This window comes from Halictus rubicundus, chromosome 3, assembly GCF_050948215.1.
Source record: "Halictus rubicundus isolate RS-2024b chromosome 3, iyHalRubi1_principal, whole genome shotgun sequence".
NCBI lineage: Eukaryota > Metazoa > Arthropoda > Insecta > Hymenoptera > Halictidae > Halictus > Halictus rubicundus.
In genome coordinates this window covers 11,357,988-11,385,512 of record NC_135151.1, presented here as the reverse complement: position 1 = coordinate 11,385,512, position 27,525 = coordinate 11,357,988, and the positions used below count along the sequence as shown (strand labels likewise).

The following is a 27,525-nucleotide window of genomic DNA, read 5'->3' as shown; positions in this document are numbered from 1 at the left end:
GATCGTGAATAGTTAAATGTTATGTTCTGGGAACATTTGGAAATACGAATTCAAGAAATCTTGAAATGAAGAAAAATTGTATTTTCAGAAAATGGATAAACAGATTTTAGGTGTGGAAGACAAAATGGAGGAGAAAATTGTCTTGACAAACGAATGGCTGCTGATGTGCAGAGGACACTCAGAAATATAAATTGAACGAATATGAAAATGAAGAAAAAATTGACTTTCTAGTAAACGAATAGCTGAAGTTTAGGCGCTGATGAACGAAAAAAGAATCGGAAGGGAGAGGAAGGGCTTCCTTGCAGTCTCTTTTCCCCAGAACGTAATATTGACGGAACGGGATGCGCGTCGCAACCGAACCGTTCCGCGAGTATCAATTGCGCCTCGAATTAAACAGCCGCGCCGGCTCCAATTAAAACATTATGCATCGCGTTGCACGAGACAGCCGCCTACTGTGCACAAAAGGATAACGAGACTTGTCACGCGGGGGGTACCGGGGTGGGACTCACCCCCGCAACTGGGGAAAATCGCAGAGGAAAATCCCGTCGGAGTCGGCTTTATCATAGCGACATCCTCAAAGGAATCGCCGATTCTAAATAATCAGCTGGTTCGACTCGCAATCTGGGGTGGATGAACACCGATACTGTCTACTTAGCAACACTGGGGACAGCAATCAAAGTCTGTGGAATGTTCTGATAAAAATTGTTCGATTCGATGTGTTTACATTCGACGTCACTCTTTGTTCTAATGGGAACTGTGAAGTTCGAAGAAAGATAGAAATTATATTTCCATTGTTATTTAGTATCTCTATTTCCAAGCACGATAGGCTCTGTTAAATGATGTCTAACAAATACACTGCGGATTTGTTGAATTCGTAACAAAAATGAATCGATCAAATGCACAACAATAAAGACATTCAAAGAATCCATGTAGCTTTTATTTTGCAGGAAAGTTCGCAATCTAATAATGAATAACTACGACTAAATGTAAAACCAATCAAAGATCTTGAACCAACGCTGCCGTGCTATTTTTACTGATCGATATGATCAAGAAGAAAACACATGAAATAAATGTGTACAGTGCTGCTCTGTATCTCGCGATTGAAATAGACAATTTTTATTATCTTATAAGACCTCGCACGGTTCAGCCGCGATTGTGTTCGCAGTCGGTCGGCGTGGAGGACGATCTACATCCTTGATCGTCGATCGTTAGACAAGGTTACGCCGGTGGGGGTCTTCCGCGTTTTCTAAGGTTTCACGGAGACACCTTATCCCAGTTCGTTTACCTCCGGTTGCCAGGAGTACCGTTGCCCGACACGGAGAAGGGGGCGGATTCTCTATAATCGTGAAATCGCGGAGGACACCTCGAGAACCCGAGTGTCTAGCCACCCTCTCTATCCCCGGACAACGAGAGGACGGAAGAGAGGAGCGAAGAGAGAGAGAGAGAGAGAGAGAGAGAGAGAAAGAGAGAGAGAGAGAGAAGAGAGGGCAGGCTTCAGCAGCCGGTGCACGCTCGAAATATTTTCCAAGCAATCTCTCTCCTCGTCGATTAACCGAGCGCGTCCCCGTCTGTCGCTCGCCCCGTTCTGGATCGGTTGTTTATTAAAGCAAAGGGCCCGGCCTGCTTTTATTTCACCCCGGAAGCGGCCAATTTTCCGATACCGAGCTACGGAAAATCCGGTTTTTCTATTAGCACGGGCGGGGATCGCCCGCGCTATTTTCCTTTTTCCTCGGCGAGACTCTCCTTTGTGAAATTCGCACGCCGAGAGTGACAAACTGACAGTGAAAATCGACTGCGGCCATAGTCTGCGATTATTAACCCTTTCCCCGGACTGACCCTTTGACCCTCTGCTACCGAAGGTGTTTTAACAACGACGTTCCTTCCGAGTATTTCTGTATGATCGTTTTCTATTTCGTTTCGAGACTGCGGATTTTTAAATAAGATAATAAATAAAAATAAATTGTTAGACAGAGTAGCTACATTTGTTTCTTTTTTTACTTAATTGTATACACTTTTAAAAAGTACCGCAATGGTATTAAGTTCTTTATATGTTTCTACTGTTTTTCTTGCTTTACTGTTCACTTGCATTTCTAACAGTTTGTTAAATATATAATAATCAAAACAACCACAATGAGTGCCCCACTTATTGGTATATGACACTTTATTTCATGTATTTACTTCTCCATCTAATACATCCTGAGAAAATACACTATTCAAAACAACCACAATGAGCAGTTTGTTAAATATAATATTAGCGAATTTAGTAGCGCAATTTCTAGTGACGCTTTTCATTGTTCTAATAAATAACGGAGAGTTTCAAACGTGTCCTATTTGATCTCTTGTTCTCTTCGTCTTTCTGACTCTTTGCATTTTGCAAACGTTCGATGTAAAATGTTTGTCCGTATTTCCTCCGTGAGGAATGTCTATATCAGCGACGTAAATTCAGCCATAATTCAGGATTTAGTAGGATGATTTACAAGAACGTCAACTCGCATAAAGCTCCTATTTAAAAGTAAAGACCTGTAAGGGTCTTAGATATCGCGGTTTATGAAGTCGTCAAAAACGCGGCTATCCAGGAGGAGGGTTGGAGCGTCATTAAACGGTGGATGTATTCCAACGATCCTCGCGCGGCCTGCCCGTAAAAACACGCGCCCCTCGCACAGCCAGGATCTATAGATCGCCGAGTGGAGGACACGTTCCGTGCCACGTGGCTCGCCGATGACTCGCGACATTTGTCCGGTGCAAACTTTCATTACGTATGCAAACATATAGTCGTGTCGATTTCAAGGACCTATACTATATATTTTTAAATTCTCTGAACACTAAGTTTACGGACCATTAAGAACGACTACATTACATTACTTTATGAAAGTAACGAAAATGTGTCAGCAAATCTTTGCACAAAATAAAAATTGTCCAAGTCGATCGTCATAAACAGAGGTTAAATAAAAATGCATTCCCCCTTCTAATCCTTTTAAACCATGTAACATCATTCGATTCTTCCAATGTATTTACAGTTTCACATTTCCCCTATCTACTTTTATTATAAACTCATAAACTTCACAGTCTAATCATTATACTGTGGATCTTGGTGCGAAATAAAAATTGCGTGCATGAGCCGCAAGACAGAGTTTTCTTTCTTGAATAATCTTAGAAAATTGAAATTTTAGAGTCTCTAAAATTGCACCAACTCATTTCTGTTAAAAATGCATAAACTTTGCAGTCTAATCATAATCATTGCTCCGTATTATAGTGAGCTGTCTGCGACTTGGAACCGTGTTTATCAGCGCCGACAATGACAAGATGATTACGATCGCTGCCACGATTCCTCCCAAAATCTGAGACAAGCGGTTGGCAGAGATAAAGGGGTGCCGATCAGATCGAGTGATATCGATCCCAAGGAGGGGGGCGTGGGTGGGTGGAGAACCGGCACGGTACAATTCGTCGGTGGAAAACGGCCGACGAAGGATAAACCACGTGGTGCACACCAACCCCGCGGGTTGCGGCCGACCTTTCACCCCGAACTCGAACTCAAAGGTTACGGGTTCTCGGCGTATTGACCTTCAACCTGAGCCCACCACCGGAACCTGCTCTCCCGGCCAACCCACCCACGCCTAACGAACTGTCTACCTACGCGTTTACCCTACCACGCGGCTCTTTTTCGATCCCTGGGGACCAGAATGGCAACTGCAGTTGTCGCTCGATAACTGCGCGAGCAGATCACTGCTTCTGGGGCTGTCGGGAGCTAGAGTTGCCATTTGGGGCCCTGTGGTGGCTCCGTCTAACTCGAGAGAAGCTTCCTGGGACCTGTATGTTGACCGAGATCAAGTAATTCAGGACATCGGAGACCCTCTGAGCAGAGGGAATGTGGATATTGCGTTTATCGACAATTTAGGTTGTGAGAGCTACTAGGCCACGCCTCCATGAAAGAATCCACGCCTATTTAGAGCGCTCTATATACAAAGATCACGGAATTCAAGACCCTCGAAGACTTTCTTTGCAGAGGATACAATGATACTATGTTTTCCAACACTCTAGATTGCGGAAGCAACTAGGCCACGCCTCCAGAGCGCTCTAAACGACGCGGGTAATAAAACCACGCCTACTTACAGCACTCTATGGAAAGATCTCTGCTCAAATAGCTCTCTCAGCGGAGAGAACTTATGATACTATGTTTATTAATAGTGTGAATTGAGGCAGTAACGAAACCGCGCCCCTAAAACACACTATAGACCAAGCAATGAAACCACGCCTCCAAACCGCATTACATAGTAACAACGAAGCCACGCCCTTTTAGAGCATACTCCGTAGAGAGAGAGTGAGAGAGAGAGTTGACAGTCTGCTATCTCACTTTTTGACTTCATTTGCCTTGAACCAATCCTTTCCAAGTCAATTCAAAGCGCGCTCAGGACAAAGAGTGCCAGTTTCTCACTCTAGAGCCCCAAAAAGAAGAGTTATCGAGCAACCAAAAGAAAGGACCGGCTTTTACGACTTTCGCGTCTCTTTTAGAGCAGCGTGTAGTCGATTGGAACCGTTTGATTTCCTAATTCGCGTGAAAGGGATTCTCAGCTTTTCCTCGCTCATCGAACCAAAAAAAAAAAAACGAACGAACGAAAAAGAGAAGGAAGAAAAAGAAAAGAGAAGGAAGCTGGCAACCTGCGACGATCGAGGCGGTCGTAAATCGTCGACGAGCAGTGGCTGGTTTTTGGAAGCGTCGTTATTCGGCTCATTATAATACCCTCGAGGCTATCGGATTCCGATAGGAGAGAGGTCAATGAACGGTGTCTTCCTGCGGATCTGTTAAGCTTTCGGAGCTACGATCGCCGGCAATCTGGATGATGAGACGATACGAATGGAGAAGAAGCGTTGCGCGATACGATCAGTGCGCGTTAGAGTCTGACATAAATAATCGTCGTATTAAGTCTGCGACGCCGAATTTAGATTTTAGATAATAGAACGATGGGACGACTACACGCGTACCTATACTTTAAACATTTATGTCGAATGTCTCTTTAGTGTCTTTAACCCCTGTGCAATATTCTGATCGATTCAAGAGCGAGCAGACACTTCGCGAGTTAAGAACTGGACTGTTCCGAAAGTCAAAGGTCAGTTGCAATTGCGTTGGGTTCTCAAAGTAGGAGAGTTACAATATTCTGCGAAAGCATCCAAAAACAAATCCCTCACGATCGATGCTGAAACTAAGGAACCCTTTTCAACCCCAACAAAATTCAAGCTCCTCAAGTACATCAACTTAGACACTCGTTCTCGTTCTCCAAGCTCTATCATTTTACAAATCTCAACGAAACTACTCAAATTCATCAACCTAGACATCCTCGCCCTCTGTCAACCCCTAGCATTCACAACCCCAACGAAATTCAAACTCCACGAATGCACCAAACTAGAGACTCATTCTCAGGATTTAAAATGCAGTCGACGCACCTCATGCTCGACCCAATTCCTTAAAATCCGAGCGACTATATAGTAATCCTTACGGAAACACATTTGCACAATAGCGAACGAAAAAATGTGAAGCAGTACGAAGCTCTCTCCATCCGCCTACAGAGGGTATAGCCGTTCAGCGGCTGGTTCGGATAAATAAAACATCGTAATCGTCGTCGCGGCGTAATGCACCGCGGAATCGATACAAGACAGAAGCTACGACGCGTCTTCAACCTTTCATCTTCCGTGTCTGCGCCCCTCGGTCCCCGTTCTTCGGCGTTCTACCCCTGTCTTTCGTTGGCTGGCCGGAAAAGGGGAGAGAAATAGTCCGGCCAGGCCGCCACGATTCCATTATAGATTCACGGTTCACAAGCACGACCATCGTGCACACACCCCCGCATAGTCCTCGTCCCGGTATTTCAACGGAATTGCTCCGTTCGCGCGGAAACAGCATGCAGGTTGGGAAAACTCGTATCTTCTCAACGCTCGTCGTCTCTCTCCGCTCCGAAATCGCGTTACCGATTGCCTGTTCGCGCTTTCAACAATTTCTCGCGCGATTCTGTCTGTTCGCGTTGAGGATTGAACGTTAAACTAAAATTAAATGTACACGTATGTGCCGGCATTCTACCCTGACGCGGGGTAGGTAAATCTGAAGATTTCCGGTGAACATCCGATAGAAACCATCGCCATAGCATCGTCTGGATGGCCACGTATCCGGGTGAAGAGCATGATGCGGCAAAGTATAGCGGCAGACGGCATGGGAAGGCGGTGGGCAAGGTAATGGTAGCTTTGAGCTTCTGAGATTGCAAACGACGGAGGACAACAACGCCTGGATAGTCCTGGACTGGCTTTATCAAAACGGCTTGTCAGCTACAGCCTTTATCGTCGAGTGATCGGGGGTCTCGGAGGCTGTGCAGAGAAAACCGGAGGAAAATCGAGAAACAGGAATGGGGAGAGAGAGAGTGAGAGAGAGAGAGAGCTGTCGCGAGTCTGTCGAAACAGACACGGATAAGTAAACGGCGCCGAGCGGGATTTTCTCCCGGTGAATCAATGTCTCGGAGAACGGCACAAAGGATCGTAGATCCGACGGGGACACGTGCCTGCAAACGATCCGATTATCACCTGTTCCCCGCTGCGTTTATTAATGACTGTGACAGCCGTCGAATGCGAGACAGTGTCTTGCGGATGTCACGTGGACCATCGTAGAGAACACTCGTGCAAAGGAACGAATTTCCCTTCGGGAAATTGAAATCTCGTCACTCGGAAACCACCTGGTCACTTGTTTCGGGACAAAGGGAACTATAAACGGAGCTCGGCTAACCTTGGATGGTCATTGTCAAGAAACGGACACGTTCATTTATCCGCCGAGTGTACTACAAAGTTGGCTGCGATCCATTCCTCTTCCGACTTCGTCGAGATCGTTAAAGGTGCGATCACACTGGTGGCAAGCAACTTGCAAAATTTTGTGCAAAAACGCCTTCGGCGACCAGTTGAACTCGTGTGCTCCCAGAGAGCGAAACAATACATTTATAATTAGACTTACTAGAAAATATTAGAAAATTTTCTACGTCATTCTCGAGGTACTGGAGGCAAATCAAAAATTGTGTCCTTAATCATTTTGATAAGTTTACGACAATGTACCGATACTCTTAAATCCCATTTATTTTCCTAACGTTTCGTGTTTCGCGTACTTTTGTCGCAAATAAATGAAATCCTCGGCCTATTTATATTTGCAAACAAGTGTACACGCTTCTGCAAGTTGCTCTCGCGAAAAATTAAGTTAGCGTATTCGCACCTTTAGAGGCCGTTCACGATTTAGGAGAACCGTTTAGTATCTCCGAGATGGGAGTAGCTGTAGATATTACAATCTTTTTCGAGTATGTTGTGAATATCGGTATAGATGCTGCAAAGGGATAGTTGAGAATCACGGTTCAGAGATACGATTTGTGTACTCAACCCAGTTTGGAGACTCTAAATTAGTTCTAAGATCTAGTTCGGAACGTGTAGCTCTCTGTTTAGAGAACCTTGTCGGCGCGAAGATTCTGTGTAGTTTGAAGGCACTGTTTGAACATATAACTTCGTTTGATGACTCAATCCAACTTCGTGATGCTACCGACTTTGTAGATCTAACCCAATTTTCTGATCCAATCGAAAGACATTATTTCGTTCGTGTGCCTGAATCAACTTGGAGATTTCAATTGGTTTGATACCTCTAACTCAATGCTTCAAGAAGCAACTCGGTTCTGGTCGTACACCTAAACCAACTGCAAGACTTGAGTTAGTTTCAAGCCCTCTCCAACGTTTGAAGACACAACTCGATTTCAAGACATAATTCTGGTCGTACACCTAAACCAACTGCAAGACTTGAGTTAGTTTCAAGCCCTCTCCTATGTTTGAAGACACAACTCGATTTGAAAACATAATTCTGTTCGTATACCTAAACCAACTCAATGTTTGAAGACGCAACGTTTGAGATAGACTGTCGATCCTTGTGCTCATTTCAATCAGCTCAAACACATCAAACTCAATTGGGAGTCACTTTTCAAACAGCCAGCTCATTTCGCAAACTAGCTCAGCGTGATTCCTCGACCCAGCTCGAAACTCACAAGTCAAATCTCAGTCCACAGACCGACACACTTGAAAATCCCATAACGCCGCGAGTCCCACCCACGCCAGCTCACCATCCTAGTAGCGATTTACGTGTTTATACGTTCCTCCGGAACGAGAATCGGCCCCCGCAGGAATTATGCACACACTATAGCAAAAGGATTAAGAACTCGAGCATCGCGGCATGGAGACGCGAGCTACGAAGAGACTGGAAACCGGGTTCTACCTCGTAAATCTGCCTCGGTAGTCAGCGGCGTGCTGCACAGAAGGCTCGCGGGCCTAATCATCGTTACGGGAGCCATAATTTTTCCGGGCAACAGGTATATTATCAATATCGTTCACCGTCGGACAGCTCTATTAACGAACGTATTAATTACCCGGGCACGATTAGCCTATCAAGTAGCTGAGAATCGCCGCGATAAACATCAATCCACCTACAACTGGACTTTCAATGCTCGCACCCCTTCCCACCTCTCCCCCTTGATCCTTCTTTCTCGATCCCTCTTTCTCATCGACGATCTCCTATCGAGATCCAACCAGCCCGAAGAACCAGGGAGGAACGTAATCGCTCGACGGCAATTTCACGATCGTTCGCGAGGTATTTACGACGCGCGGGGCTCCGACAATAAAGTCGTAGGCGTTGTTGCTTATCCCTCAAGAAATCGATAAGACGTCGTGGCGGTCAATTACGCGGCAGTTCGCGACAACGTTCCCTCGATCGCGATGACGTTTTAAATCTTGCCGCGCGAACCCGCTTCCGCGTTCGCGGCACCGATGATCGAGGAGATCCTCGGATCCTCTATGTGCCCGCACAAGATGCATTCTCTTGACGCGAATGTTTCGGACCGAGTCCATAAATGGGTCAAAATTGCAAAAAGTTATGGGGAAATTCACTCGTCATTTCCACAATTCGCCATTGCTCTTCAATCTTTCTTGCTGATTAGTAGACTGCGGATTTTATGCATTTAAATCCAATGAAGTGTTTACTCCATATATGTCCAAAACACGGGTCTAACCAGCGACATATATCGGCCAGGAGATACTACTCCTTGATCCACGCGACCTTACGCTTACGGGGTATACCCCGCGGGAGTGGGGATAGTTCCGCTGCGTTTATCATCGAGGACTTGTCGACATATATAGGGTAAACAGTGTAATTGTATTTGGTTATATTTATATAAACTTAGGATAATACACAACTGTGACAATACTGGTGAAATTTAAGAATACGATTGCATTATTTTCGACTTATTAAAATTATTAAAAGACAAATACAGTTTTAATTTATGCTTCACACAATTGACTGGGAATTTTTTTATTTCGTACGGAGATCCGCAGCCTAGTGATTAGGTCTGTGAGGTATAACTGAATTTGTACTGTTTTGATTTTCTTCAAATTATCTTGGAATTCCGCAATGAATTCCTGTGTTTTACTAGTTGCTTTAAATGTCTTGTTCATTTAGCAACTTAGAAATAATTTATCGATGCTCCTAAATTCCCCTAAAATGTTTACCGTCTGAAATTGCACCTACTCCTTCTCATCGTAAACCGCTTTCTCGAAGAAATTTCCAATTTTTGAGAAAGACGAATCCCCTACCGATGAATTTCAAATGCTAGCAGATCCACAGATACAGAAGAAGGGGAATGAATGTGAACATCTAACAGAATGAAAATTTGACTAGCAATTACGCAGACCGTCCCGGAGCAAGAAGCTCGAGGATATAGTCAGGTCTCGTCGCTCCGGCAACTATAGACACCTCGAGCACCGAAAGGGTTAATGCGACGAGAGATTCCAGATCATTGACTATTCCATTATGTCGGGGATGGAGCCCGAGCTGAATCGAGTGGTCCCCCATGGCCACTGTTGGACCTCTCTCATCCCCGTCGCAATGTTTGGTCGGTATCCAGCGGCAAACGCCAACGTCTCGTTCAAATTCGAAATCCGTGTGCAGTATGCAATCCAAGAGTGCAGTCTCCATTGGCCGGGAAAACGGAAAAGGAAGCTGAATTTCGCTGACTCTCGTGCTAGCTAATTGAAAATCTTCAAAGTAAGGGCTCTGACTACCTGTTGGGGCAACGGTCTTGGGCCGGACAGTTTGCTCTCTATAGTAATACATACTTTGTACCGCTTGGACTGGGTCGCGCAATAAACGTCCCTCTTAACAAAACTGAACCTTCCGTTCCCGGTTCGCTGTGCGGAACTTCAGTGGAGAAATTACAGTTGAAAACCAGCTGTGCTAGAAATTCGAACGTTTCAGCTTCTCCGTGTCAACTTTGAAAAGTTAATACTGTTCGTGCTGATCCGATGTACTGACCTCTAGCACAATATTTTGATTGTCCAGAAATTTATTGGGTCTTCAAGGTGGATTTTAACCTTGAAGAACTAATTTTTAATGAAAATGGCGAATCTTGTGATACCAGTCGGTTTCAATTAGTAAATTCAATGCCAAATAAAACTATTTTAATTTCCTGTTTCGTTGTAGGGTTAAATGTTTTTCTTGTTGAATAGAAAGATTGAAAGAATTGAAGAATATATAGTTTATTGAAATCATTAGAGAAGGAAGGAGATTTCTACATGGTTCCTGTTTCTTAAAATTTATACTTTCTTAAATTTTAATTTATAGTTTCTTAAATTTTAAATTGTCTATAACTTTTATCTCGCATAAAAATCCGCGATCATCATCCACATACAATGCGCCGTCCAGTAACGAAATCGTAGAAGCTGCTAACATACAAGACAAAAGGGAGACCATTCGTTAGAGACGAATTCGCCCATGACGCAATCGTTGTGTATTATGGATCTCTATCTCTGTGGACATAAGCGAACAACATGTAACCGCTTTCATAGAATTACAATAGAAATTCGTGCTATAAGCCTCGTTAACAGTATCATTTCGAACATGTTTATTACAGCTTGCTACTTCACCTTTTCAACCAGACTGACTGAGATATTTCGTCTTCTTTATCGAAATTAGATTTTTATGTTTCGCATCGGGACATCTGTGGTATAGTAATCCCCCTATCACATTCTATTGCTAACGTCACAATATCCGTCGATCAATTTGGTAATAATTGATACTAGATAAATCAATCCAGTGTTAATTGGTGGTTCTGACGCCCACGTAACAATGAGTAAGAAAAAGAAATGGCTGCTTCATATTTTGAGTGGATCAAGCTGACCGCGACAAAGCGCATAGTTCGTTGGATGGTGGTCACTCGATTTCGATCCTGTAGCAGAAATTCCCGGGGTCCGAAACCGTTCTATGGCTGCGTGCCCGTGGATGCCATGATTCCCCGTTAACGGTAGACGGGCACGCCGAGCGAAAACAATTATCGTGGCATGGCATTGTCGCCGGCGCGGTGGGGGAAGGGAGGGGGCGCAGGAGAGGGAATTCCGTGGGACGAAGACGGACACGGACACGAGCGCGAAACATAGAGAGGGGGAGAGAGAGAGAGAGAGAGAGAGAGAGAGAGAGAGAGAGAGAGAGAGAGAGAGAGAGAGAGAGAGACGGAGAACGAGAACGGTCGTGGCGTAGCGTTTAGAAAAGGCAGGTGACGAGGCGAATAGAGGAAACGATCGCAGCGAGAAAGAGATGGGGGACGAAGGGTGAGTTTGCTGGCTCTCGGGGGGCACGCATAACAGCGTTGCCATTCGATCCGGGCCCTGTTCCCATCCGTTTGCAATCGCACGATTTTCTTGGCTACCGCGAGGGGTTTCAGGGTTTCTTACAAATCTTGCTTATTTCATTCGTGAAAACGGCCAGCGTTATTAACTATTATTATTAGACTTGTTATTTTTACTTGTTAACAATGTTTGCACCTTACTCTATACTTTAGTTCATTTCAGAACTGTTGAAATAATGTAGTCACATTGTGAGTAAAATCCGGGAATGTCGGGGCGTAGACGCGGCGTCGCTTTGGCTGTTACAATGTAACAACTTATGAAAAGCCTAATGGAGTGTGCGTCATACGTCGAAATGACGATCGGAGGAAAAATTACGATCGACACGAGACGAGAGTGGGGAAGACGTTAGCTGCGCGTCCACCCAAAGTTCAGTTCGATAAAAGAATCGTACATACCTGGTACGTGTAATAAGTTCGACGCAAGAGTCGGTTTAAGCAGGACATATCTGTTATATATATCAAGTTTTTATATTAAAGAAAGTTCCTTATTCACTAACGCTGTGCTTTATGATAGGACAAACACCATTCCTATCATATGCTCGACAAGAACGAATAAATCGATATATTCAGTGTTACTGGTATTGTGACAATCATATTTAATAATATATATATTCATTTATTGTTCCCCTCAGGGTTACAATCCTATTACATCTCATCTCCTTCCACTCGCAACATCGCATACCCCTAGTTACACCGATAGAGAGAGAGAGAGAGAGCTACTGTCGCTTTTCAATATCATACGCATAATAACCTAAAAAAAAAACGCACCTAAAAATATAAAATAATAACAATATATCAAAATAAAATAAAATATAACAAATCAACTATAACGCTCGCCATACCGCTCGCCATAAATACAATATAATAAAATAAAATAAAATACATTTAATCTATTACATTATGTAAAATAAATAAAATAAATAACTGCCGTAAATTTGTCATCAGCAAAGAAAAAAGACAAACAAACAAATAAATAAATAATAATCATATTTAATAATAATAATTAATAAATTTTGCATAATCCGACGTGATAATATTGCAACAGTACACAAACGGAAAAACCAGTGCGCAAAAGCTACCAACATTTTTAAAGCTGCCGGCGTCTAATACAGTGCGGCGTAGAGTCCGAAGCAATAGGTCCGCGCTCCCGGGCGCGAAAATTCGAATTTCCCGCGCCGATTTAAAAAACCGATGCACCGGGGGGTGGCTGGAACGATGAAACGCGAGTACCTACAGCGCATCGTGTCCGGACAGCGATCTAAAACTCATGCAATACCACCGGAACAGTTGAAGTATGCGGCAAATGCCTAGCGGGCCGGCGCAGGGGACATAAAGTATGCAGAAAACGAGCACCGTTCCGCGCTTGATTTTATTGCTTATTCACCCCGCGAGCTGCGTGAGAGGAGAGGAGAGGAGAGGAGAGGAGTGGGCCCGGTTCCTCGTACGTGTTTAGAGTCGATCCGGCTTCTGCTATCGGCGACCACACAGTTTCTCTCTCTCTTTCTCTGGTGTCTATAAAATCCCACGTCCCATTATCGCAAATTCCGTTCTATCGAGGCCGCGATCTAATTCAATCCCCGAGGATCCCCGAAGGCGACACTGTTACTCTTTCCCTCCTTACCGTCCCGCAATATCATTTCTCTCCCACCCCCGCTCTCTTTCTCTTTCGTTTCTTCTCTATTGTATGGTGTTTCGTATCTCTAGTTTAATTTCATGGCCGGCCGTTCGCGCCTCCTTCGCTTGCGACTAAATCACGGATAAAGAGAGCCCGGAGATGATGCAGAATTTAAGGGACGGTTAGGGGATCGTTAGCACGGCGTAATTTACGACGGTGCTCCGGCTGCTGATCATTCCGGCGACCTACTAGGTTCAACTTCGAGATTGCAGCCTTTTAAAGACGGATCTGCCACGGGGACCGCTGACGATGATGTTTAAACTCGCTCAGGCGATTTCAATAACCGGGGTCTATTTCTGCCGTGATTAATAGACTGCGGATCTCTGCGTGAAAGAAAATTGTTGAGCATCGATCGCAGGCTACAGAAGCTAGGTAAACATTCATTTTCCTCGCTAATGATTCTAACGTGTCGAAAATAGTTTATCGAGATACTTGAATTTTTGTTACACAACTTTCCCTTTCTGTCCGATTTCAAGGTCGCCGGTATCTTTATTAATGCGATCGTATGTTTTACATTGACATTCTTGTAGAGCGTGAAAAGACGACTTCCACGAATATAACGACCATATTGTTACAATTATTTTGATCTCGAGATGTTTGTGTCTGGAAGATAAGATTTTGACACTTTCAGAAACGACTGTCTCGAGACTGAATCATTGAAACGGTATGGTTATACCGTTAATAATAATAAAAACACATAATAAACCATTTTAAAAAATTCGGATGACCTTGAGATTTCGTTTAACAATAACGTTGGGAATGGACGATGTGCATTCGACACCTGCCACATACAATTTTACATAAAGATCCGCAGTGTACTTATCAGTTTCTGTTGTATCAAACAAATCGCTCCCTACGTTTGATTTACATTTTTATGGTCGCCAAGTCGCGTTAAACACGGTCGATTACAAATACGAAAGACTTGTCAGCGACCGTGGCGATAGGAGCAAAGAGTCCCGGCAGTAAAAGCGCTAATAAAGATAAAGTCGCTGCTCGCAGTCCGAGACAGAGGGAAGAATCCTCGAGGGTAGTGTTGCTGTCTGTGCAGGGACAATTGAAATTTCTGACCGTGCCCGTCTTCCCGGTAGAATAGCTCTCGCGAGTGTGTCCAGGAAAACGTGGGACCGCGAGAAGAACTCGTCGTCGTCGTCGTCGTCGTCGTCCGGTCTGGCACGTACTGTTCTGGCTCTCGCAGCTAACAAGTAATAATTGATTTCGAATCGGTCGACAGTGCGGTATCACGAGCTTCTACGTGATCACGGTGTCAAGCGAGCGACGGCCGGGACAAATAGTTTCGCTGTTTAAGATCCTAATTAGAGAGATGCCTCGTTAACGGGCCCGGCCGAACCACGCTCCAGGGAAACCGGAAACCCCGACCAGCCAATTCCACGCGCACGATAACGCTCTGTGTATGGATCGTAGCGGTTTAAATTGCCTCCGGGCAACTATAAGAATAATTGCGATTCCATCGCGAGCATCGCAACTTTCCGCGATTTCGATCGGCCGAGTTGCCCTCTTGGGCGAACTCGAAGAATTCGCGATCACAGGCGCAATCAATAATTCTTTCACGACTTTCGAATCCAACGGGATCCATAAAGCACGCTTTGTCGTCGCCGGTGACTAACTGCGGGTCTTTACGCATTTATGATAAAAACGAGTTGGTGGAAAAGAATTTAATCGATATATTATTTTTAATTTATTAAACGACGAAATTTTGCGAAAAATTCGATGGAATCGTTAGGCGATTCTGAAATAGTTTGCGGAAAAAATATAGTTCCGGGAGACTGGACCCTTGGGGTCTTTAGGAAATCATTCCTAGGATCTGTAGGATCCTTGAGGAGTTTTTCTCCTTCAATAACTTTTGAGATCCTTGGACATCTTCGGTAAGGAAAGGTCCTAAATGGGATTCTCGGTCTTGGGATCCTTGGGAAATCCTTTTGAGGACCTCTAAGATCCTGAAAAATTATTCTGAAGTCATTTGAGGACCTATAACGGACACTCTTGGAAGTTATTGAAATTGTTAAAAGAATTCTCTGATGCAAATCCATTGGGACCCTACGAAGGACTCTGTTGGAAGTTATTAAGGTTAGAGAATACTGTGAAGAAAGGTCCTAAATGGGGTTCTCAATATTAGGATCCTTGGAAAATCCTTCGGAAGATCTCTTGAATCCTTGAGGAGCCTTTGAGAAGTTATTTTGAACTCCTTTGGGATCCTACGGAGGACTCTGTTCAAAGTCCTTTGCGGAAAGGTCCTAAATGGTGCTCTCTTGAGTCTTTGCTGAACGTTCTTCAAGGCAGTTTCCCCAAAAGACTATGATTTCCCTGAAGGGATCCTCTAACTAGAAAATCCCTAGATCCGCTGTGGTCCTAAATTTGTTTTTTCAAGGGACTCTAAGGTCTCCTCAGGACTCCTAGCAGATCTCTGAAGCCTCAGTGGGCTTTCAACGAGTCCTCAACCACTTCTAGTTAGTGCAATGATTTATATTGACCGACTGCAGGTAACGATCACATTAATTTCTGGATCCAACGGTTAAATGTGTTGCTATCAAGTATACAAGAGTAGCGAGCGATAGACAATGACAGAGAACAGAATGCGCATCGTTCAGTCTCGCATGATTTGCGGCAATAACGAACAGATAATTAAGTAGGACTTGTAGATGCACCGCTAAAAATAGACATCCCGTAGGTTGCAGAGAGAAGGAATCGCTCGGTGTGAATTTATCAACGTGTGTGCTGATACCGATAAACAACAGACGCCGATTACGTAAACGATTCAACGAATTCTTTCGTCTTATCGCGGTTCGCAACATTGTAAGACCGAGGAATCTCCGAGAACTAGAGATTGCAGCATTATCTGAGCTCTATGTTTTCTATCGCGCTAATCGTTTCAGATAGATGGAATTCTATACATCCCAACATTTATACTGAACAGCTGCTTCCTACGGGTACGTCCTTAGATTCCCCAGCTCTCAAATCACTAAAACCCTAGGGACCCTGCAGGTCTCCAAAATTACAAAATTAAACAACCCTCCGACTGAACAAAAACCATTAAAATATTGATACAGTGATAATGCCCAGTAGACAAAGCATTACAAATTTGATATACAGTTGCGATAGAGATTTGTCCCTAGAATTCTCTAGCTCTCGAATCGCTAAAACCCTAGGGACCCTGCAGGACTCTGAAATTACAAAAATCAACAACCCTCCGACTGAACAAAAATGATTACAACATCAATAGAGTGATACTAATCAATAGATGAACGGATATATATTTTGTAAACAGCTGTTTCCTAGGGATTTGTCACCAGATTCGCTCAGCTCTCAAGTTACAAAACTTTAGCGACCTCGCAAATTACCAAAAATTATTATGATCGACTTTTCGACCAAATAACAATCGTCACAATATTGATGCGGTGACGAGCGTTGAGCAAGCGTCAAGATCGATAAACAAGGCGTCAATCTTCTGACTCATCCCCCCATAATCGCGTCATTTCACCACCACGTCGTGTACCCGTTTCTGCATTCAGTGGCGTAGCCCCGAGTCAAAATCCCCCTGGGCTGAACAGTTCGCTGACACCCGATTTATTGGCACTGCCACCAACCCCTATATTCCCGACCAACAAACCCCATACAGCCTTCACCCTCTATGGGGCATGATTGTCGGGGCGAGAAAACAAAATATTTCCTGCCGGACATTATCGAGAAATATTAATCCCTCTCCCTTCATCTTTCAATATTCAAACTAGGCCTTAAAAACTCCTATCGATTCCAGCTCCTGAAATGGTTACAGAGAATTGTTCCAATTAATCTCATTTCAATTAAACCCACGTGTACATTATCCCTTTCTTTCAGAAATAAAATTCTATTCTGTCGTAATTGATATTTAACTATTCTATATAATTATTTTAATCAGAATTTTTGCACAACATTGTGTTAACTATTTATTTTTGGTAACGTCCCAATTAACCCTATGCGCTATTATTAAACTGCGGATTTTATGCATTTATGACAAAATTGAATAGATGAAATTTAAACCGATAGGAAGATTGAAAGAATATAGAAATGCTTTCAACCTATTCGAACTATTACAGACCAAAAGAGCATCATATTTGTTTTCTACTTCTTGCAATTAATGCAGAAAATTTGTATTCTGCATAAGGATCCGCAGTCTAGCTATAGTTGTTTTCCCAGTTAGCACACTCAGTTTTAGGGGAAAACAGTTTCCTAATCTGCACCATTCAGATAAAATAATTTAACTCCTACATCAACGATTCTGCAACAATAAAATTGTTGACACGTTCGCTAAAATTATAATCCCCAAATCTGACAGCATCGGTGCGTATTTTTAATACCACCGAAATAAATCAATGACACAAATGTACACAACTGAACAGAAATCCACAAGAACCCTACTACTTGTCAACAAGAGCACGTGCCAAATTTAAAAGCCAAAGGGAAAGGGCCCGAGTATTCAAACAATCCCGCGCGCGTTCAAACAGCCCAGCCCGTCCGCCATTGGTCGCACCGAGTCAAATCAGCGATCAAACGCTAAGATGGTCCCGCGGGACGCAACGTGGGCGGAAATAGATGTCGATTTTATTTCGAAAAGAAAGAAAAATCTAAAACAACTCACCGTGGCTTCTTCATGGCTAGTCGATCGGCCAAACTCGACGTGTCACGTGTCCCTGTCGTACGTCATCGGGGTTCGTCTCATGGCATCGACGAATCGCCGTTCAAAGGGCACAACACGCGCCTATCTCGAGATCCGAAATCGAACGATCCCAACAATCGATGTAGAAAAGAATTCCCCCAGATTGTATTTCGCGCGATCAACTCCGTTTTACCGTTCCCTATCTCTGATCGACGCTAATGCACACACATGTCTATATCCATCTCTCACTCGCACGTTGCACACCCGTTCTCGAACACAACAGTGTACATGTACACCGCGAAGAGGTACGTGCTGTGCGACGACGGTGCGCGGCTGAATACGAGAAGGAAAACTAACTCTGGCAACGTCGCCTGGCTCACTCACTCTCTGTCTCGCCTGCTGTTCTCGCCGTTACGTCGTCGTGCTCGTCGATCCACACAGCACCGTGCGCCTCTGTACTCTTTTTCTCATTCTTGCCCGCCTGGCTCACCGTCTGTCCATCCTCCTTCAATACTCCGCAAGAGTATCCCGCAACCCGCGGGACACACACAGATACCGCACACGCGGAAACGGAGCGATAGAGTGGGAGAGACACGATGCACGCGTATATACATATACGCACGCATACATATATATATATATACACACAGGCGACGTCTACTACGGTAACGAGACGACGCACGTACACGGCCACAGAGAGAAACACGGCGTGCACGGGGAACGTAACGCACACCGACAGAGCCACGCTCTCGGCGTGTGTACCGAGCCGCGCGCAACGCGCCGAACTGTCCCACCGATTTTTCCCTAACTATGACTTCTTGTTCGTCGATGACCGATCGTTACACGCTATCCGAACAGAACAAATCACGGAGGATCCCCGGTGAACGATGCAGTTTCGTGTCACGATTCCGCACAGTACCGAATAGCTGCTGTAGCTCTGCGCTGTTCTCCGATCTCGTGTCCTTGTCGAACGTGTGACTCGTGCGTGCAGTCCGTCTCGCTTCGATCACAGAGAACACACCGTACACGCATACACGTACCCCCTCTCGCTCGCTGTCTTTCTCTCTTTCTCTATCTCTCAGGCGAGATTGTTTTGCTGCGCTCCGAGCACGCACTGTTTTTCTTCGAGCGAATAGTACACCGACCAACAGAAAGAACAAAGGGGACGCGTACGGCGGCGAGATCACGCGCGCGAACACCCGCGCACCAGTAAATACGCCACCATGTTTCGATGTCACCGTCACAGAGGTACTCTCACTTGCTGGCGGTGGCGGAAGCCATATTGCGATCGCCGTTCGTGACACCGACGGAGCGCCAATCGTCCCGGCGGACGGGGGGGAACAGACGCGTGCTCATTGGTCGAGCGCACCTGGGAACGCCCCGACATCTGCCGGCGGGAGTTTGAAACCGGCTCGACGCACCGCTTTACCGAGCGAGTCGAGAAAAGTGTTTCGATCAATGGGTACGATGATATACAAAATTTGAAAATGGAGATTTTTGGTACTGTGCGAAGTATTGAAAACGATATAGCGTTCTCTCCTCTATCTGTGACTTTTGCTGAATGTATCAACTGTTCGGGACAATTGGAGTGGTACGTTTAATTCAAAAAGCTAATGGATTTTCTATAACGATGAGTCTGATGGTTGAATAAACGGATTATAATATTTACAAATAATTTTAATGCAATCCTAGCAAGTGATATTGATGTTTTTAGAGAAAACGTTTGTCAAATATGAAATTGATATTTCATTGAAATTTTTAGAACATGTATAAAAAAAACTACCTCCATAATGTGAACACTAGTTCTGCATACGTTCAGGTTTATGTTAACGTCAAATCAATTTTTCTATGTTCGCTCTGACAATAAAAGTAAATAACAATAAACAGCGATAAATTTGCTTATTATGGTCATCAACTGGATATTAATTTACAAACAATTTTATTATTTGAAAGTTTGAAAGGTTAGCTTGCTAAAAAATTAATGCAACAATATCCGTAGTTTATCACAGAAGAAATCGATGAAATGTCTATGAACATTCATTCATAAATGAACTAACGCATTAATTCTGTTCGACGACATGTTTCGAGAAATTAAAATTGCGCACAGACCAATTGTATTGTTATTTTCAAAGTCACTGTTTCAATACAGCTGCATTGGAGAAGCCTACGGAATCCTCTACCCTTCGAAACGTCTGTTTTCCCAAAGTATTACCCGGGAAAGAAGAAACGGCAATTCATTGAATATAAAGTGTCCCCAGGCACGTAATTCGAATGCACAGCCGCGCGACTTTACGTGACGAGTGTGAGGCTGCGCCAGATAATGTTAGCTGCACCGAATAATGAATATTAATCGTTATCGTACCGAGCTGTTACTTAATTATCCGGATAGTCGAACGTACGACCCATGTGCCTGCGTGCCTGGGAAACGTCGACGAATCTAACCACCAGAAATTTATTTTAACCTTCCACGAACTTGCTCTGTACGCTATACTAACTCCAAGGAATATTTTAACATTGATTACACAAAGCCAAACCATCTTATTTACTTATTATGTCATTTATATATTATATTCTATTAGCGCTGATACGCTTTCATGCAGTACTGACTAGAATTTAGAGAAAGCTATGAAAAATTTTGCAACGTCGATCGTACAGAATTAATCGATAATCCAGCATTGTTCTCGCTAAGAATTAATACTAAACGTACGTGAAACGTTGGTTAAAATTCTAAATAAATTCTATTATTATAATACTAGTTGCTTGTAGTGCTCGTTACAATTAGTGTTAAATGGTAACAAAATTGTAAAGTCACCTAGCCCTCAATTTTCCACAGTCAAATGATTTGTTTCCTACTTTATAATTGTTGAAATTATCAAGACATTTCCATGCGAAACAATTGAGTAAATTTCACTATACAAGCGCTAAATAAATGCAATCTTGTCATTTTTACAAGGCAACACGCAACAGTCAGTACTTTTATTACTCTGTGAATCTAGTAATAATTGCTATGCCCTGTGAACAGCTTATTAATTTGAACACAGTCTGCCCGAGCAAAAATCCTCGACGAATTTCAACGCACGCGGAAAAGAACCGCTCCTGACAGCTGAGCATTATTTATCGCGGAATGTTAAACATTCCTCGCCCACGTCGGCGTCGGCTGAAGGTGAAGCCAATTCAGGAAAACCCGATGCACCACCGCGCTAACTCATGCGATGTTTGAGCGCGTGCGCCGGAGCATGTCTTTTTCTAAAGAGTAAGATTAGCGTTCGTTAAATCCTCGCGAATCCACGAGGTCTCTCTCTCTCTCTCACTCTCTCTCTCTCCCTCTCCCTGTCTCTTTCTTTCTCTTTATTAACTAACAGCAAGCGTAACGAGCTCGGCTGCCGAGCATCGAAATTTCTGATTACTCTTGGCCACACAGGAAATACTTCGCGACCGCATAACAGCTGAAAAACAGGAAACACCAACACTGCGGTCTAGTTCTGTTTTGCGGCGGAAAGCAGATGGATATCATCCTAGACTCGAGTGTCGAAAATCATTACGCTTTGCGGCGAGGAATTTCACCGTCCACTCACAATCGAACACGAGCCTGTCGATTAGGATACCGAGAGCAAAAACTAACGCCACCAGTTTTTGCTAGATAACACTCTAGTCTTGCAATTCTGACTACATTGTTGCTCGTTCGCTAGTCCTCGCCTTCGGTTTTGCATTCGATCTACTAAAGGCGAATTCAGACTTTTCGCATTTGGTGTGCATCTCTTCGTTTGCAATGAAAGGTGAGAATATCGTTTTTCGTTTCATCCAAAACGATCCGACAAGCTCCGAGAAGTTTGAATAAGTTTGGAGAAGCTTGAAGAAGCTTTGAGAAGCTTGGAGGTGCTTGCATAAGTTTGGAGAAGCTTGAAGAAGCTTTGAGAAGCTTGGAGGTGCTTGCATAAGTTTGGAGAAGCTTGAACTAATTTGAAGAAGCTTGGAGAAGCTTGCAAAAGTCTTTAGAGGCTTGAAGAAAACTTTGAAAAGCTTGGAGGAGCTTGGAGGAGCTTGAACAAACTTAGAGAAGTTTGGAGAAGCTTGCACAAGTTTGGAGAAGCTTGAAGAAGCTTTGAGAAGCTTGTAGGAGCTTGAACAAACTTGGAGAAGCTTGCACAAGTTTGGAGAAGCTTGAAGAAGCTTTGAGAAGCTTGTAGGAGCTTGAACAAAGTTGGAGAAGCTTGCACAAGTTTGGGGAAGCTTGAAGAAGCTTTGAGAAGCTTGTAGGAGCTTGTAGGAGCTTGGAGGAGCTTGCAGAATTTTTGGAGAAGCTTGAAGAAGCTTTGAGAAGCTTAGGGGAGCTTGCATAAGTTTGGTAGAGCTTGAACAAACTTGGGGAAGCTTTGATGAGCTTTCAGAAGTTTGGAGAAGCTTGGAGGAGCTTGCATAAGTTTGGAAAAGCTTGAATAAACTTGAATAAACTTGGAGAAGCTTGAAGAAACTTAAAGTGTTTGCAGAATCATGGCTAAGGCTTCGAAGAATCCCCTCAAAGCCGAAACAATTTTGAAAATCGAATCACCAGGTCACCCCACAGACATTTGCATCGCCCTCCATCCCCTAACTACTCCGGAGTTGCAAAATTTAAAAGATCGACCCCAGAACAGCTGCTTCACGGCGTCCACCCTGCTCGCCCGGATATCTCAATTAAGTCAATTCCTTTCGGCCTGTAAATTAGTAATTTGCTCGGAACACGGCGTCGATGACCCGTCGATTTCATTTGCATAATCCGCCACCGTGCTCTCCTTCGCCCCCTTTTGTTCAGCGACGTCGACGGAAAAGGGGATCGGCACAGTAGACTATCGCGAGATCTGCCTAAGCGGAGAGACGGGTCGGTTATGTTCCTCCTCGTTCCTTGGTGTCGACGAATAATTGCGTACGAATGCCAGCGCGAATAAAGGAAGGGGGAGGGGATGGAAACGATGTGATAGCGACGATCTGATACGAATAATCTTGCGAGTTATCGATCGAACGGATAAAAAGCCAACTGGACAGGAAACAGTTCTTGGTTTCGACTCGATCTACCGTGTCGTGGTGGAACACTGTCCTTGGAGATGATCGGAGGATTAGGGAAATTTAGGGTGGGTCTTGAATTTTTTAATTAAGAGCTCGCAGACAATCCTTGAATTTATAGTCTTCGTATTTGATGATTAGTGATTGAGGCAGCTGAATAGGAGTGCTTCGAACATTTTCAAGTTATCACCTTTTAAATAACAATCGCAAAAGAAATTGTTAGAACATGTTGCTGAGAGATTCAAAGCCTTTATTTTTGAATTTGTTTTTTTTTTAAATTTATTTTGGTCGTTTGTAGACTGCGGATTTTATACATTTATGAGGGTGTACAATACAAAACTATGTAGAAATTACAAGATTTCAAGAATGCTGTTATACTATTCTCGAATTACTAACGTTATTAAAAGAAGAAATGTCATTTAGGTTGTATTCCTTGCAATTAACGTAGAAAATTTTGTGCTTACAATGCAATATAAGATTATGATGTTCGGTCTGGTGATCGTAATGATTAAAACAACTGGACGAGCATAAGTGTTCAAATATGAACCAACTAGATCTCCTTTCGTGAGCTTATCGTGACAGAGCAGAGGCACACATGCGCGAGTAGCCGCGCAACAAGTCCACGCTACTTCCGCCCCATCTTACGCGCAGCTAGCTGGGTCTTTTTCAGCAGTGAACGCGTAAGAACACCTCGTTGCCAGGAGCACCAATTATCGGAGCTGACTGGGGTGGTCCTGGCACATCGACGCGTAGGTGGAAGCGAGCGTGCAACAAGTACGCAATGTTCGATGTGCGAGATCGGGTTAGGTCGAGAGTCGGGGGTGGGACAGTTTTAGTCATGAAGATGGTGAAAGGAGAAGCTTGAAGAGGCACCAAGAAGCATGGAAAAGCCTGTAGCAGCTTGAACAAGTTAGGAGATACTTGAAGACGCATGGACAAACTGGACGGGCTTGGAGAAGCACGACGAAGCTTCAATATGTTTGGAGAAAATTGGAGAAGCTTGAAGTTTGACCAAGTTTGGAAAACTTGAAGACCCATGGACAAACTGGACGGGCTTGGAGAAGCACGACGAAGCTTCAATAAGTTTGGAGAAAATTGGAGAAGCTTGAAGAAGTTTGAACAAGTTTGGAAAAACTTGAAGACGCATGGACAAACTGGACGAACTTGGAAAAACACGATGGTGCTTCAACGAGTTTGGAGAAAATTGGAGAAGCTTGTAGAAGTTTGAACAAGCTTGGAAAAACTTGAAGAAGCATGGATAAACTGGGCGGGTTTGGAGATGCACGAAGAAGCTTCAACAAGTTTGGAGAAAATTGGACAAGCTTGAATAAGTTTGGAGAAGCTTTAAGAAGTTTGACAAGTTTGTGACAGGTTGAACAAGTCTTGAAGAAATATAGGAAGCTTGATGAAGCTTGGAGAAGCTTGAATATGTATTGGAGAAGTATAGGTGAAGCTTGAACAAGTTTGGAGAGGTTTGTCCCAGAACATGCACGAAGCAGAGTCCGCCTGTAGCAAGAAGATGCATGGGAATCGACGTGGCAGAGCTGGTTCGTCGAAAGATAAGCGCTTGTATCAATACACCTGGCGTAGGAATGGCAAAACGACTCTTTACACAAGCTAGACTTGCATGAACAGTTGACTTGCACGAGTTTAACGTTGTACTATTTAAGTGGGTAGCAAGGAGAACTTTTTTAGATTGTTCTGAAAATTCATGCGAGCCCCAAAATGACCACGGTCATCGAACCCTACGTCCAGAGAACCTGTCTGCTTTCAGTTAGAGGTCCGTAATATTTTATAATAAAAGGGAACAAATTCCCTAGAGTGAAATCAGCTTTCCTATAAATGTAACTGCGCTCTTCTGGTGCGGCAACAAGGTCGGTAGCTAAATAGAAAGAAAGAGAGAGAGAGGTAGGTAGACTTTCAAAGAGTGAAAGAGAAAGAGAAGAATAGTGGAACAGGCGAGCAACAAGTCCGTAGCGCCAAAGCGCCTTGCGCTAGGAGAGAGCAGCAATTGTAAAGATTTTCGGCGGGTTTTCGGCCGTTTGTGAAACTGATCGTGTGAACATGACACAAGCTCTCTTCGATTCTGTCGGCGCTCGATTGACGTCCGTCGTGTTGGTCCGGAGCGTCAGGATCAAGAGATACACCGTAACACACGTAGAAAAGGACGTGCAACAAGTCCTCCCTCGTCAATGGCCTCTTTCGGACGTATCCTCCTCTCGCTTCGGACGTCGCCTCTACGTCACCGGTGACGCACGACTTCCGCTACGTCACTCGGACCCGCCTCCAATCCCTCGTGTTCTCCCCTATCAGTCCCCGTGTCCTCGACTCGATACACCGGGCTACACCGTTAACGGAATCCCGATTTCCAACGCCCACGCCTGAAAATTCCACCATACTTCCTCGTTTCATACTTGCCGGCACCTGCATTCTACTCTCGACGCTTCTCAAGAACGTTTCGCAATTAGCGCTGCGATCGCCAGGCGAGTCCAGCTGTTAATAACGCCTCGTGCTTCTGCTTTAACCCATTTGCATCGCGAGGAAGTATGAGAGATGATGACCCTATCGTCAATTATTTTTTTATTGTATTTAACATGTTAACTGCCACGTCAGTCACGTGTGGATGACACTAAACTTTGCGCGAGGTTGAAAATTCATTTTTATCGGTACATGATCGATTCAAATATGCTTGTCAAATTCTCCTTTTCCATTTGTATTTTTCTGCTTCTGGATTTAACGTTGCGACGATGAATTGGCACCGTTCCAGAGAATTGTATGAAGTTACATTTTATAGTGGAGTCTCTGACTATTTTTTTCATTCTTGTTTTGGATTTATTTAGACATTCAGAGGAAGTAGACTTACTCGGAAATTCATTCTCTGTATCAAAAGAAGTGGAGAGATCCATTAAAATAAACTGCGTTAATTGTAAGAAACCTGCAATCCTTTTTTAATGAATTGTCTACCGATGTAGAAAAATGTTTGAAGAGCCTGTTTGACTGCTTCGGTGGCTGAATTTTCAAGTCATCTTTAACGATTCTAAATTGCAAGACATAAGTTTAATTGTTTGTAGACGGTTTGCTTGTAATAGGTTTTTAATTATTAAAACAATGTTATAATACATTTAATGGTGAGCTACAAGAGAATTACCAATGAAAAATGTTTAAACACTCGTTTCTGGAATAATGGAGCTTTTGCAGTAAAGAATAGAGAGAGAGAGAGAGAGAGAGAGAGAGAGAGAGAGAGAAGCTTCGGCTTTTACATATTCGAGAGTAATGCATGCAATCGCAGAGAAATGGCGAAACAACAATCGTAAGACAATGGACCGCATTGCCTTTTGTTTTCTCTCCCGTAAACCGTGAATGCTGTAGCAGGCGATCAAATATTTTTTAACGCTGGTGTATTAATTTTCCATATTTCTCTCGACTATAAAGAAGTCATCCGGACAACGAACGAACGTGGAAAATGCCAGTGTGTAGGATGGCTAAAGAGATGAATACAGGATGGAACAAAAATATACAAAGCAGCCTCGAGAAAAGTTGAACATACTCCCAAGAAAAATAAAATTCCTTTAGGACAAGTCTTTCAATGGCAAAGCATCGAATAAATACCGAGTTCGTGGTCGAGATTTATTTTTTAAGAAGAAACAGTTAAATTTGCAAATTTTCCAGCACAATTTCGGTCATTAACAGTTAGAACACCTTGCTGCAAGGTTCAGACAACCTAGAGAGCTTCTCAGACTTTTGGATTTCGAAGATCGTTTGATCCTTGTACCGAATAATCAGCGATTTATAAAAATACGCAAGACTTCAACGAGCGCAATTTTACTAAAATAAGGCTATTTGCATGCATTTTTGTCCCAAAGTCTTCAATTTTATTTCAAGGGTCGCGTTCAGCGAGTGAAACAGCCTCGGACATCGATCCATTGTCGTCCGCGGCACGCGGTTGTTTCTGTTTAACCCTCGTCGTACAATGCTTGGGTCCGTTCAGACCCACAAACAACTTTTCAGGGTCCAGAGACAGAGGTAGAGAACCGGTTGATGTTAGGGGATGGCGCAGTTTTTAAAATCCTCGCCTTAGAATTTAAATCCGGTTCTTTAAACCACAACATGCTATTTAAATTCACTTGATGCAACACGCAACTGTTTAGCGCAAGTTTATTCCAGATTGTCAAAACAGAAAATTTTTATTTTGCGTATCTACCCTTATCACAAAGCGCCACCTTTACTTCCAGCCCACAAAAGTTCAAAAATTCCTACGGGAATTGGCTTAAAATCACTCCTCAAAGTCTTGTCCATTCCAATTTTGAGACATGATACCGAACTTCTTTTTAAATGGAAAACCATCCTACCATAAAGAGCGATCTTTTATCTTTAATTTAAGCCCTCAGAAGTTTAAAAATGCATACTGGAACATATTCTCAAAATTGACT

At 43.6% G+C, this 27,525-nt stretch overlaps 1 protein-coding gene across 3 annotated transcripts in view; it reads right to left on the bottom strand.

Annotated features, from left to right (window-relative positions):
- The window catches only part of Lilli (AF4/FMR2 family member lilliputian), a 335,845-nt gene that overhangs the window by 233,671 nt on the left and 74,649 nt on the right, over positions 1–27,525 (bottom strand). For 2 of the 3 annotated variants that reach the window (XM_076785360.1, XM_076785361.1), the window contains exon 1: positions 18,038–18,265. The exons of the other annotated variant lie outside the window; for it this stretch is intronic. Coding sequence is in view for 1 of the 2 variants with exons in the window: in XM_076785361.1 (XP_076641476.1) it covers positions 18,038–18,051 (14 nt within the window). In the remaining variant the exon portion in view is untranslated. Of the gene's footprint in view, positions 1–18,037; positions 18,266–27,525 lie in introns of those variants that run through there. 3 annotated transcript variants of the gene reach the window in all.